Source organism: Petaurus breviceps, unplaced genomic scaffold (genome assembly GCF_028583685.1).
Source record: "Petaurus breviceps papuanus isolate PSGF00001 unplaced genomic scaffold, PetGlider_PUasm1.0 186, whole genome shotgun sequence".
Lineage (NCBI taxonomy): Eukaryota > Metazoa > Chordata > Mammalia > Diprotodontia > Petauridae > Petaurus > Petaurus breviceps.
In genome coordinates this window covers 20,526,656-20,540,929 of record NW_027185798.1, presented here as the reverse complement: position 1 = coordinate 20,540,929, position 14,274 = coordinate 20,526,656, and the positions used below count along the sequence as shown (strand labels likewise).

At 43.1% G+C, this 14,274-nt stretch overlaps 1 protein-coding gene across 3 annotated transcripts in view; it reads right to left on the bottom strand.

Annotated features, from left to right (window-relative positions):
• The window catches only part of SLC6A4 (solute carrier family 6 member 4), a 62,756-nt gene that overhangs the window by 27,714 nt on the left and 20,768 nt on the right, over nucleotides 1-14,274 (bottom strand). For all 3 annotated transcript variants that reach the window (XM_069089735.1, XM_069089737.1, XM_069089736.1), the window contains exons 2-7: nucleotides 9,220-9,667; nucleotides 3,525-3,659; nucleotides 2,672-2,891; nucleotides 1,498-1,636; nucleotides 986-1,120; nucleotides 484-587 (exon numbers count right to left, since the gene is read on the bottom strand). In XM_069089735.1, coding sequence (XP_068945836.1) covers nucleotides 484-587; nucleotides 986-1,120; nucleotides 1,498-1,636; nucleotides 2,672-2,891; nucleotides 3,525-3,659; nucleotides 9,220-9,562 — 1,076 coding nt within the window. In that variant the 5' untranslated portion in view covers nucleotides 9,563-9,667. The remainder of the gene's footprint in view (nucleotides 1-483; nucleotides 588-985; nucleotides 1,121-1,497; nucleotides 1,637-2,671; nucleotides 2,892-3,524; nucleotides 3,660-9,219; nucleotides 9,668-14,274) is intronic.

The window sequence follows — 14,274 nt, the reverse complement described above, 5'->3', positions numbered from 1 at the left end:
GCATGAATTTTGTTCTGTTGAGATTCACCCATGATGATAGATTCACATAAAAATGCAGTCGATGAGACCTTCTCCTTGCCCCTCTTTTCCATATAGATCACCGGCTGCCTGAGACACAACTACCCCATGAGAGTTTCAGTTGGTGGTTTTATCATGTTGGCTGGCCTGATTCTGCTTGATAGTTCAGCCAGCCAGAGACAGAAGTAGAAGAAACACTGGGATGGGGACTCAACTGGGATTTTGGTATAGGGAACTCCCAGGTGAGGAAACTCCCTCTACTGATGTAGGCTGCCACCTTGTAAGGTAATGGGGAGGGCAAGAATTCTAGCTCTAAACACCCTTAGAAGTGCTACTGTCATTGCTCAGGCCATGCCTGTGCTGAGGGCACAAGTCCTTTCTAGAAGTCTTCATCAACTTCATGCCCTCACAGAATGGTAAGATGCTTTTACAATGGTGAAACACCCACCATTCCAAGATACTCACTGGTAACAATTGTTATTGAATTTGTTATAGCTAGCATAGGCTAGTAAGACACCAAAGCCAGGACCCAACGAGAAGAAAATCTGTGCTGCGGCATCAACCCAGACCTGAAATACAACAAGGGGGAGAACTGATGAGATGAGAGACCAGGATGGGGAGGCCAGCACTGACGTGCTTCTTCACAAAACCCAAATCCAATGAGACCAGTGGAATATTGTCTCAGAAGGTTCCACAGGGGAGCCACGAATGTGTCCAGTGAAGGCTGCTTGTGACAATTGTCCCTGACATCCAGACGAATCACCTCAACTACAGCTCTCAATCCCACCTTTCCTGGAGCTTCAAACATCACTTTCCCCCCTTCCCATTCCAGGTTCCCTAGTGTTCACATACTGGCCCATATGGACTTATTCAGAGGAAGTGGACCTCTCATCAATGAAATGACAGACTGGCAAGTAAAGTCCTCAATTTTTCCTCTCCTCCCTCTTTGCTATTTTTATTGTCTTACCCCAGTTTCAAGGAGCTTCTGCCAATTGGGTTTTAGGTAGAAAAGAACACCCCTCCAGGCTCCTGGAAGTGTGGCACCCCTTACGAGCAGGATGGACAGGATAATATAAGGGAACGTAGCTGTCACCCAGACCACCTGCAAGGGAGAAGAGAGTTAGAGAGAAAGCAGGATGGCACTGCAGCCATCCTGGAGAGACAGACATCTCTTCCATCTTTAAACACCTCTGTGGGTGGAGATTCTACCCCTTTTGCTCAGTGACATCAGTGGGGCATTGGAGAATGGCAGTGATGGTTACTGAGCTTGAGATAATTTCTTGGTTTTAGATTTGCTGTGTGGACTCTGAACACTGTGTAATGCTTTTTGGTTTTCAGTAAAAATTTCTATCTGTCCCCTGGATCTTGCTGTCCTTGGGTAGCAAGACCACTGGACTTAGGGTTTGAGGATTCTCTAGGGCAGCATGCGTTTCACAAGAAATAGATCACTAAGCAAAAGAGTACTGCTTTCTTCCTCACCTTTCCAGATGTTTTGACCCCTTTCCAGATGCTAAAGTAGACAATAGTGAAGATCGACATTGTGCAGAGGGCCAATTGCCAGCTAATGCCCCCCACATCATCTAGTCCCTTAGACTGGTGGACCTGTAAGACATGGCGCCTGCAATGAGACAGAAAGACCATTAGAGAAATAGAAGGAAATAATTTCATTCTGTGACATATATATTCATATATATACATATGTTATGTGAATATATACACATATAAGACACAGACACACACATGTATAGTATACACACACAGAAGGAAATGGCAAACCACCCTAATATCTTTGCCAAGAAAACCCCAAAGGGGGTCACAAAGAGTTGGACACAACTGAAAGTGAATGAACAATGTGTGTGTGTGTGTGTGTGCGTGTGTGTGCGTGTGTGGTTCTGAGGTTATTCCAAGAGGAAAAAAAAGGATGTCCACTATGTCACGGTGCACTTAAAGGACTCCAGATTTGATTTGTCATCAGGCTTCCAGAGGAACACAGGTTGACTTTGCCTATGTTTCTCAGGATGGAATAGCAGACTCAATTAACCATCACCTGGAAAAAGAATAAAACTGACAGATGAACTTTCTGTCCTCTCTTTCTTTCCTTCTCAGCACCTGGTAGCTATACCCCAGGGCCAACTTCATAGAAAGGTGTAATATTAAGTCACTGATGTGCTGTGACTTAAGGTGCATTGGGAAGCCTCACTGCCACCCCAGAAATCTCTTGTCCCAGAAATTGTACTCTTAAAGTATAATGCCTTTGGGTTAATACACTACCTCCCCCAGATACCTGGGGAAGGTATCTTTAAGCTACAAACAGCCATCTTCTTTGTATGAATTAGCTTTTCACATTTTCTTCCAGACAGCAGAGGGAAGGGTGGAAAAGAAAATGGGAGTTTTGATGGAGGAAGAAAGGTTTGGAACAGAGATTTGGTTAGGACAATAGGAATTCTTCAGGCACACAGAGGGAGGACACTGGAGTGAGGGGAATGCTATTTCAGTCTTGCCTCAGGCCAACCCTACCATACCCATGCTTCCATCCCTATAATACTTAGAGAGCTCAGTGGAGGAGGAGTGAAGAGTCCCTACCTGATCCCTAAGAATGCAAGTCTCAGGAGGATGGCTTGCCCCCCAACAAAGATCACTTACATGCACTTACGTATAAAATTCTTCCGCAGGTGATATGGAGTAGGAGGTCCAGGTGACGTTGCCTTCTGAGAAGTAGTTGGTACAATTCTCTGTGTTCCAGGGGTTCCTGCAGCTGGTCCAGGGTAGTTGACTCGTGAAGGAAGAGATGAGGTAGTAGAGAGCCCAGGCCATGATGGTGTTGTAGTAGGAGGCAATGTAAAAGGCAATGACGCAAATGGCAAAGCCAATCCCTGGGTGGTCAAAGAGAGGGGTCTCGGCAAAGTCAATATTAAAGAACAAGGGTGCTCAAGGCCAGCCAAGGAGATGAATGGCCCCAGGGCGCTCCTGATGCTCCTTGGAAATATCAAAAGACCAAGAGGGAGGCCCCTGGGCATTGGTTAGCACCATCTTGGGTGATTTCCAGAAAGACATGGACAAATATCTCATAAAGAGGGGCAACTAGTGGAGGGAGTAAGTTAATAGAGAAAAGCACTTTGTAAACCTTCAGCTGCCATGTAAATATCGATTCCACCCAACAAACATTTATTTAGTGCCTACTATACAAGCCACTGTGCTAGACCCAGGGGTTACAAAGGAAAAGACAAAGCATCCCAAGATATCAAGATCCTGACATTCTTCTTCTAGGTCCTTATAATTCACACTGATGAGATTCCAACAATCCCAGGATCGCTGTAAGCAGTGGGACAGTCAAAGGGGGCATTGGAGGCCTATCTGCAAACAATTATGTCACCATGGAGAGATGCCTGCTTACCCCAAAACAGAGTCTCTTCTAGCCTCAGATTTTATTTCTATTACCACCCACACTAAGGGGGAAAAAAATCTTCTTCCACTGCCCCTAGGACCACCAGCAACAACCCACTTACCTTTAAAAATGGGGCAAATTTTCTTCCATATTGAAATACAGCCATTTCGGTGATATTGACCCAGAGCTAGCTCCATATAGAAGAGAGGAATCCCACCAAAAATGGCCATGATGGTGTAGGGTATAAGGAAGGCCCCTGTAAGCAAGGAGAAGGAGAAGGAATGACATCTCTGACTTTATCACTTCACTGGATAATAAGAGTGAAATTTTGCACTTTAGGAATTCGGAAGTCACAAATGCCAAATAGACTGCAGGCATAAAGTTAATGACACAGCCAGAATTGAACCCAGGTCTGAAATGAAGGTGTTGGATTAGACAACCTCTAAGGTGACTTCCAGTTCTTAAATTCCAAGTTCACATATCTGTGGATTTCAGACGTGCTTCCACCCCAATTCCATAGCCCTGCCATGCTCAATATTTGACTGTATTTCCTGGTTTCCATTGTATCAGCCGAGACCCACCCCACAGCAGTGACTGTATATACATACATATGTGTGTGTGTATGTATATGTACACATATATATCCACAAGGACAGTACAATATAGACCCACAGAACAAGCAGCTGCTGAATTGGAAAGGGAATTGTTCAGGCATTACAGAGAGACTTCACCTTTGCCCTAAGTTTGATAGGGAGGGCTGGGCCAGTGGTGATTTTTATGAATGGTTTTCTCTTTCATTAAAAAAAAAATGCATTGGAGAGCACCTGAGAATTATCTAGTGCAGATTATCTAGTGCAGACTTACTCTGTCAGATTATCCTGGCCCTGTTGTCCAATACAAGTGTTACAGATACAGAGGCTCTTTAAGAGTCTACCCATTAAGGCAAATCTCTAGTAAACTTTGCTTTTCTTTGGCTGAGAGAAGATGTCAGTCGAATTCATTGGGCAGAACCCGGGGTGTTGGTATTTGGGGGTCTCGAGCACCCCTAGCCCCTGATCTCATCATTTTTATGGTTCACTGATACCGGGAAACTTTGCTAATCTCAAGTTCTTTTCCCTTTTGCTCTCCAAGTACCTTGGAGGTGTTTTAGGGGGGCCTGACCCCTCAGGTCAGACAACTAGGAGGCTGAGGGCTGTCCTGTACTCAGCCTGACGCTGTCAGGTTCTCCATCTAGTTTGGTTATGTTGGAGGACATGGACCTGGACACAGCTTCTGAAGAATGAAGGACAAGGACAGATGCCCCATCCGGAAATAGTCAAGATGGCAGAGCAGAAACAGGACCTCCACATGGCTCCCGATCTCACCACCTCCAATCCATGTAAAAGGGGACTCTGAACAAACTTTGAAGCTACAGAACCCACAAAATGACACAGAGAAGCTAACCTCCCTCTGAGGACAGCCTGGCAGGCCGGCAGGAAGCAGCCAGCACAGCACTCTGGGAGCCAAGCCCAGCTCCATGCCAAGGTTTTAGCCCCAGGGTGGGCCTGACCAGCCCCCAGCTGGAGGGACTCCAGATCTCCAGCATCTGTGGCGGTCCAGAATTATCAACACACAGATGCTAAGGACAAAGTGAGAGGTCAGTGCAGCATGGACTTTGGGACCCAGTAGTTGGGAGTACATAGGCTTTTGCACCAAGGGCAAGAAGCTGCTGAGGGCTGCAGGCAGAGCCCCCGCCATGTGGCAGCTTCAGCTCCTGGCCTGCAGACTACAGGGGGACCAAGCAACCAGTCTGAGGGGTAATTGCTCTTGCTTTAACCTGCTTGGACCTGAATTGTGGTCTAGGGTGAAGGTCCTGGGGTGTGCGACCAGCTTGCCAGAGTGTGTGGAGGTTGGGCACCCAACTAATACCTCCAACAGCTGAGAAAACCCCAGCATTTGGTACAAAGCTCCCCTGTCTGGTAGCAGAGTCCTACTGTGGCAAAAAGCCCAAAAGTCAAGTAATTGAGTGGCAACATGACCAGGCAAAGGAAGGAAAGCAAACAGAAGAATCCAACATTAGACTTCTATTTTGGGGACAAAAAGGAGCAAAGCATGGAAGAGGAGGAAGACAGTGAAGTCAGAACTCCTACACCAAAAGCTTCAAAGGAAAATATGAGCTGGTTACAGGCCGTAGAGGACCTTAAGAAGCAGATAAAAGAAATAGAGGAAAAATTGGGAAGAGAAATGAGAACAATGCAAGAAAATTATGAAATGAGTCACTAGCCTGACTGAGGAAAATCATACCTTAAAAAATAGACTAACTCAAATGGCAAAAGAGGCTCAAAAAGACAATGAGGAGAAGAATGCCTTAAAAAGCCAAATTTGCCAAATGGAAAAAGAATCTCAAAATCTCACTGAGGAGAATCGTTCCTTCAGAATTAGATTGGAGCAAATGGAAGCTAATGATTTTATGAGAAATCAAGATGCTGTTAAACAGATCCAAACAAATGAAAGAATAGAAAGCAATGTGATATATCTCACTGGGAAAAACACTGACCTGGAAAATAGATCCAGGAGAGAGAATTTTAAAATTATTGGACTACCTGAAAGCCATGATCAAATAAAGAACCTAGAAATCATCCTCCAAGAAATTCTCAAGGAAAACTGCCCTGATGTTTTAGAACCAGAGGGCAAAATAGAGATTGAAAGAATCCACTGATCACCTCCTGAAAAAGATCCCAAAAAGAAAACTCCTAGGAATATTAGAGCCAGGTTCTGAAATTCCCAGATCAAGGAGAGAATATTACAAGCAGTCAGGAAGAAACAATTTGAATATTGTGGAAACACAATCAGGATAACCCAGGAGCTTCTACACTGAGGGATCAAAGGTCTTGGAATATGATATTCTGGACAGCAAAGGAGCTGGGATTAAAACCAAGAATCACCTATCCACCAAAACTGAGTATCATGTTTCAGGGGAAAATATGGTCATTCAGTGGAATAGAGGACTTTCAAGCATTCTTGATGAAAAAACCAGAGTTGAATAGAAAATTTGACATTCAGATACAAGAAGCATGAGAAGGTAAACAGGGAAAAGAAATCATAAGAAACTTATCAAAGTTGAACTATTAACATTCCTACATGGAAAAATGATAATTGTAACTGATGAAACTTTTCTCAGTATGAAAATAGTTGAAGGGAATAGAAATATATATATATTGGAGGGCATATGTCCATATGAATACATATGTGAATGTGTGTATATATGTATACAGGTATACAGAGATAGAGGGCACAGGACCAATTTAATAGGAAGGGATGATATTTAAAAGGTGAAATTAAGAGGTGAGAGAGGAATATGAGAGGAGATAGGGAGAGACAGAATGGGGTAACTTATCTCATATAGAAGAGGCAAGGGAAAATGGTTACAATGGAAGGGAAGAATAGGAAGGCAAAAGGGAATGGGTTAATCTTATTCTCATTGAATTTGGTTTGGGGAGGGAATGAAATGCACACTAAATAGGGTATCTCACCCTACAGGAGAGTAGGGGGGAGGGGGATGAGAGGGGGGATGATGGAAGGGAGGGCAGGCTGGGGGAAGGGAAGTTGGAAGCACCCAATTTTGAAAAGGGACAGGATCAAAGTAGAGAATAGAACAAGTGGGAGATGGGATAGGAGGGAGGGAAATATAGTCAGTCTTTTACAACATATCTACTATGTTAATGTTTTGCATTAGCTACACATGTACAAGCTATACTGAACTGCTTATCTTCCCAGTAAGGGTGGGTGACAAGGGAGGAAGGGAATGAATCTGGAATTCAAAATTTTAAAATCAAATGTTTAAATATATATATATATATATATATATATATATATACTATTATTAATACTATTTTACATGTAATTGGGAAATAAGATATACAGACACTGGGGCATAGAGATCCACCATGCCCTACTGGAAAAGTCAAAGGGTGTATGGGAGAAGATATGGGAGAAAGCAGATTGGAGGAGGGGATATCCTGTGGGATTGCTATTTTCGGGCGGTCGGTAGGGGAAAAATGGGGAGAAAATTTGTAACTCAAAATCTGGCAGAAATAAGTGATGTAAATCAGAAGTTAATAAAGCATTTGAAAAATGAAAAAAAATGCATTGATCCTTTCAGAGGAAGAGGGTGATAGGAACCTAAGATTATCTTGGTAGCCACATTTTGAGAATCTGGCATAAGAATGAATAAGGAGAATTACCTTGTATTTCCACAGCATCTTTCCTCTCCAAATCTTTCCTGAATGGAAAGAGTGGCGGGAAAACCCACAAGAGACCCACCCCTTTCTATCAAAACCCTAGCCAAAGGTAAGCTCCCTCTGGGACAAAGAGAAGTTGGTTCTCCTCCTAAGTCAGTGCTTCTGGGCTTCCAGGATTCTTCCTAAACTGCCCTACACATCTTTCTGCATGGCAGTTGAAGTGTTTCTGGCAAAATCCAGGAAACAGCCAATGTCACTAAGAGGGTCATGGGAGGGAAGTGAAGAGGCAGGGTGGATCCAAGTGGGATTTGAACCCACATCTTCCAAATCCTATTTCATAGCACTCTTCCTGCTCCAGAATCTTCCGTTGCTCCCTATTGCCTATAGGATGAAATGCAAACTCATTACAGATGGGCAGATTCCCGCTAAGCCTCATTTTCTGACTCTGAGCCTATCACCAGAGCTCCAGAAAAGGAAGAAGACAAACTGATGGCTTTTGTCTCTTCACTCTTCCCAGTCACAAACAGTGGGAAGAACAGGGACAAATGAACATTCACTTCTGTCCATCCACAGGCTCTATATTGTTCCAGTCCAGACTGGGAGTGGGGGCTAGTAATTCATTCAGCAAACATTTCTTAAGTGCCTGCTATGTGCACTTATGTTAGGTGCTGGAGTGAAGGCATAGTTTGTGTCTTTCTGCCTTCTGTCTCATGTGGTCTAGTGCCTTAGCTCTGAGATTATCTCCAGTTTATCTGGATATATTTTGTTGGTACTTACATAATGTCTCTGCTATTAGACTCTTTTGCCTTCCTTCCTTTTTATCCCTAGTCCTCAGAACAGTGCCCAGCACAGAGATGCTCATTAAATGCCTCTTCCCTTGATTTGACAGGGCTGGACACAGTCCTTTGGCTTCAGACTTCCCTCAACCCTGGCAGCTCCCTGTTCTGGAGGATTCCCAAAGAGACTATCAAACTAATCTTCAGACTTGCTTGAAACTTTTGTTCAAACACAATGTCTCTTAAGTGATCTGTCCTTTAACAGAATTAACAGACAGTTCAGAAAGTCTGAGTTTTAGTTCCCAATTGAAATAACAATATGGTACAGGTGTAAGGGTCCTGAGTTCAAATCCCAGCACCATCAATTGCTAGATGTGTATTGTTGAGTAACCTTTATCTCTTTGAGTCTCAGTTTCTCTATCTGCAAAATGGAAACAGCAGTCCCTTGAACTACCTACTTTACAAGGCTGTTGTGAGGAAGCATTTAATAATATATGATACAAATGTGCACCATATTATCCCTGGACCCTCATTCACTTTTTTTTTTTGCCTTTTGGAGGGCAGTTGGGGTTAAGTAACTTGCTCAAGGTTACATGGCTAGTTTTTTTGTGTGGGTGTTAAGTGTCTGAGGCTGGAACCGAACTCGGGTCCTCCTGACTCCAGGGCCGGTGCTTTACTCACTGCGCCCCTGAGCCGCCCCCTCTTTCACTTCTTAAGACATTTTAGATTATCCCAACAAGAAAAGTCCTAATTCAGAAAAGACTCAGCTTCACCAAGATCCTCATGCACATAACTGCACATTACCCCTCCCAGTGCTGACCTCCTCCATTCTGGTAGCATATATATGGGAAGCGCCACACATTGCCAAGGTCCACAGCATAGCCAATGACCGAGAGAAGGAAGTCCATCTTTTTGGTCCAGGTCTCCCGCTCCCCTTGCTGACCCTCGGCACTTAGGGTGGCGTTGTCGGCTGGGATGGTGCTTGGGGCGTCCCCTTCTGTGCCCGCGCTCTCAACAGCCGAATACCCATTTGAGATTTGTCCTGCCCCCGCCTTGTCCCCTGGGCCAGTGAGTCCCTTCTGCAGAATGCCATTTTCTTGGCAGTCTTCTCCATCTTTGCAGGCTGACTGCCCTTTCTTAGAATTCAGTGGGGTGGTCTCCATCCTGGTGTTTAGCAGATGGTGCTCATGTCCATTTGCAGCCAACTGGAATGAGAACTCTCCTTCTCCAGTTCTTGGATATCCTCACAACTTTACAGCAACAAGGTCCTGTTTCAAGAACATATAGAAAAAGGAGAAAAGATTTGGTGCATGTCTTTGGGGAGAGGGGGCAACAGAGAGGTGAAATTAGCACCAGAGGACAAGCCACATGTTCACTGGGAAGCCTCAGGAAAGTACCCAGGCTTGCCATATAGGGATAAAGTAAAATCTGCCACTTTCAACCCAATGTGAATCCCAAATTTTAATTTAAAAGTTTCAAAAATTATTTTTTAAAGTTTTTAGGTTGTTCTAATACAGTAAATATCTGAAATTTGGAAGATTTCTCTGTAGAATGGCAGAACTTTTAGTTTCTGATTGAGACTAGAGTTCTTACCCTCTAGAATTTTATTGATTGAGGATGAGAATCAACAAGAGGAGAAATGAGGAGGAGGTGTATTTAAGTTTAAAAATGGGAGGGAAGCTCAATTTCAGCTGGTAAGCTCAGCCACTTTAGATGTCTTCCCTTCCTTCCCTGATGAAGTGAATTTGATGGAAGGGGTCCTTCCAGAGAATGTAAAGAAGAAAGGCCAAAGGACCATGTGATGAGCTGGAATAAGAAATGGCTTAAAATGGAGAGCTAGAAGATGGGAACTCTGAGACAACAATGGTAAGTACTTGAATGCTTGCAAATGCTTTATAGACCATCTCATTTCAGCCTCCTGGCAATCCTGGGATGGAGGTGCTGCAAGTATTATTATCCTTGTTTTTACAGGTGGGGAAACTGAGCTTCAGAGAGGTGAAATGTTTATTGAATTGAATTGAAATGACTCACCTGGGTCACTCCAGCTAGGAAGTGCCAGAGATGGGATGTACACCAAGTTTCCCCAACTCTGGTACACATAGAGAACAGTACTGGGTTAGGGAAAAAAAATTACATTTTTGTGCCCTATGGATAATAAATTAATATGGATAATTAATTAGGGCAGCTAGATGATACAGTAGAGTGCTGGGTATGGAGTCAGAAAGACTCATCTTCCTGAGTTCAATTCTGGCCTCAGACACTTAGTAGCTGTGTGACCCTGGGCAAGTCACTTAACTCTGCCTCAATTTCCTCATTTGTAAAATTAGCTGAAGAAAGACATGATCCTTGGATCCTTGTCAAGAAAATCTCAAATGGGATAATGATGAGTTAGAACAACAAAATGGATATAAGTATAACATAGCAAAACACAGAGCTGAAAAAATCATGCTCTGTTTAGACCTTTGTGATCTACATTAGATTAGAAACAGAGGAATCATAGCAGGCACCCAGGCTAACAGCCATAAAAGTAAAATGATCATTGGCTCTGGAGTCAGGAGAACCTGGGTTCAAATCCTGCCTTTAAGAGTTACTGCCTACTGTGACTCTGGGCAAGTCCATTCATTTCCCTATAACTCCGTTTCTACATTTTTTTAGAAAGGAAACAGTTGTATTAGATGGTCTCTGAGGTCCCTTCTTGATCTAAGATTCCCCCCAATTTATAGATGAGAAAATTGAAGGTTAGAGAGATTCCCATACACTTCTCTTTCCTTTACTTTAGTCTTGCTCTCAAAAAGCTTTCAGGCAAAACCCCTGGCGGCATCTGGCACCATCCTGGTTAACTTCGGCTTTACTCCAGGTTATGGTACCCCCGTTACACTCTAGAAAGCAATGGACCCCACTGCTACTCTCTCTGCTCCCTCTTCTTAAGCCCATAACCCTCCTTGGAGGGCTTCTGGAGCCAACACCCTTGATAGGAGAGTTGGGGGCACACGGTACGTTGCCATTTTCACCTACTAAGTGGCAGTTTCCATTTTCCCTGTGAGGTTGCCAAAGCCAGCCAGTGATGGAGTTCCAAAGCCCATGTATTTTCCCCCAGGATAGCTGGGCAAGCCCTGTAGCCTGCATTCCTATCTCTACTATGCAGCAGGGTGGAGTCAAAGACAGGGCTGATCCCAGGCTGGAGGGAGGATTGAGATGTCAACCACTAGCAGAGAGAGGGAGAAGCCTAAGCCCTCTCGAACTTTAGACTTGTGGCCTGTTATAAACCAGCAGGCAGCCAAGGACTTTCAGCTAATCTAATGTCTTTGGGGACTAAGTTTTTAAAACTCTCTAAGGTTTTAAACCAGCATACATAGGCTTTGTTGAGATTGCATTATATCTTTCAAGGAAAACATATTCTAGTGTGGAAGGTTACCTAGAATACCAGCTATGACAGTAGATAGAGGAGCCTCTGTTGGATAGGTGGGACAGGGAGGGAGGTGTTCAGGGGCTCACATTATATGATGACTTGGGGACCTTAAAGTCATAGCTAGCTGTGGACGGAATCAGGTAGTGCATCTGAGTTGGGCTACAGGTCTGAAGACAGAATGGGGTGAGCAACAGGATTTCAGAAAACCCCTTTCAATTCATAAACTAGTATTAATAATAGCCTATTTATATAATGCTTAGAGCAGGGATTCTTTTTTTATACTTAGGCATAGGAGGGTTTTTTCATTCTATTTTTTTTTCATTTTTATTTTTTGCTTTTTGTTTCCTTTATTTTCTCTGAACTTATTTAATATTTTATAAATTCCCCCCAGTTTCATGTAAAAACAATTTTTAACATTCATTTTTAAAACTCTGAGTTCCAAATTCTCTCCCTTCCTCCCTCCTCAACCCCCCTTATTGAGAAGGCAAGCAATTCAATATAGGTTATACATGTGTAGTCATGCAAAACATTTCCATATTAGTCATACTGTGAAAAAAAACAAAGACCAAAAAAAAAACCCTCAGGAAAAAATAAAGCAAGTAAAAAAAGTATGTTTCAATGTGTATTCAGACACCATCAGTTCTTTCTCTGGGGAGGGATAGTACTTTTTGTCTAGGGTCCTTCAGAGTTGTCTTGGATCATTGTATAGTTGAGAATAGCTAAGTCATGCACAGGTGATCATCTTACAATTTTGCTGTTACTTAGTACACAGTACATTTCACTTTGCATCTCAGCTCATGCAAGTCTTTCCAGGTTTTTTTTCCTGAGAGCATCCTGCTCATCATTTCTTGTAGTACAATAGTATTTCATCATAATCACAAATCACAACTTGTTCAACCATTCCCCAACTGATGGGCATCCCCTCAATTTCCAATTCTCTGCCACCAGAAAAGAGCTGCTATAAATATGTTTGTACATATGAGTCCTTGTCCTTTGTGGGTTTTTTTTAATATCTTTTGGGATACAGACCTAGTAGGGGTATTGCTAGGTCAAAGAGTATGTATCATTTTATAGACCTTTGGGCATAGTTCCAAATTGTACAGTAGAGATTCTTAAGGGGTCCATGGAAAGATTTTTAGGGCATGGTGAACTTACATGGGGAAAAAAATACATCCTTATTTTCCCTAACCTCTAACTGAAACTTAGCATTTCTTTTGATTATTTGAAAACATTCTCAGATGAAGTCAGTAGGTTTCATCAGACTACTATGGCAGCAGGAAAATGGCAAAACAAAAAACCCCAGCAACCTCAGTTAGAGGTTTAACAAACTATGTTCACCATCTCCATTTTACAGATAAGGAAACTAAAGCCAGAAAGGTTTATGTGACAAGTTCACAGTCCCACTGCTTCTAAAGCAAAACTTTGGCCTTAACCCAACTTTAAAAAAAAAAAAAGAAGGGAAAAACAATTCAGTGAAACTAACCAATAGATTGAAAAAGGCTGACAGCATGTACAGAGTTCCACACCCATACCCTTCACCCCCTCTGCCAAGAAGGGAGGGAGGCGCCTTCTCCTATCTCTTTGGGCCTAAGGTTTGTCATAATTTCCACAGAATTCGGTTCTGTTGTTCTTTCACTTCTGGTTCCCTTTTTCATTTGTGAGCTCATTTAATGACCTTCTACATCTAAGGCATATGTATTTCTTAGCCTGTGGACAAATCACTTAATCTAGCTCTCAGACCACCAGCTAAGACAAGGTGATGCTGATTTCATTTCTTTATGATTAGAGGAGAGTCAGGAAAGGACAATTATTTCATATCTCTGGCTGCTAGGGATGTTTTTACTGCCTACTTGCCATCCAAGTTAAGGTTATAGTATGAGCCACAACTAACTGACATTTTGATCATTTTGTTTTATAATTGAGCCCTAATCTTGTGTCGTTTTCTCTCAGTGTTGTTGGAGCTACTAGGTCCCCTTGCCTGTCTATGACCTACGTCAAGGATATATCTCTACATTAAATAACTAACATTTCAGCTGAGATATCAAATGTCACAGTCGAATACTCAAATGGCGCCAGCACAACCTCTAATAGCCTGTGGGTCCCTGCTTCTATTTTTGTAACTTGATTGAAGTCCACCCCAGGTGAGGTGGCCATGCAGGCCTTCTTGCTGCTCCCTGCCCCTGGTCCTCATTCCCCCAATCCTAAACCTCCATGTAAAGTTTCCTATGAAAACCAGATCCCTTCCATTCACTTAGAGCCTTCTCCCCTTCTCCCTCAAATGACAGCTCAGGCTCATCTGCAATAAACTGGCCCAACCCATCATCTTCCTGCCAACATAATCAGAATAATTGTAATAGGAGATAAATATAGCATAGATAAATAGTCAACAAAACCAGGGAGGTGAGCCAGGAGACATCCTGGGAAAGGGTTTCCCTTCAGAGCCTTGAAACTCCCCGCAACTTTGAA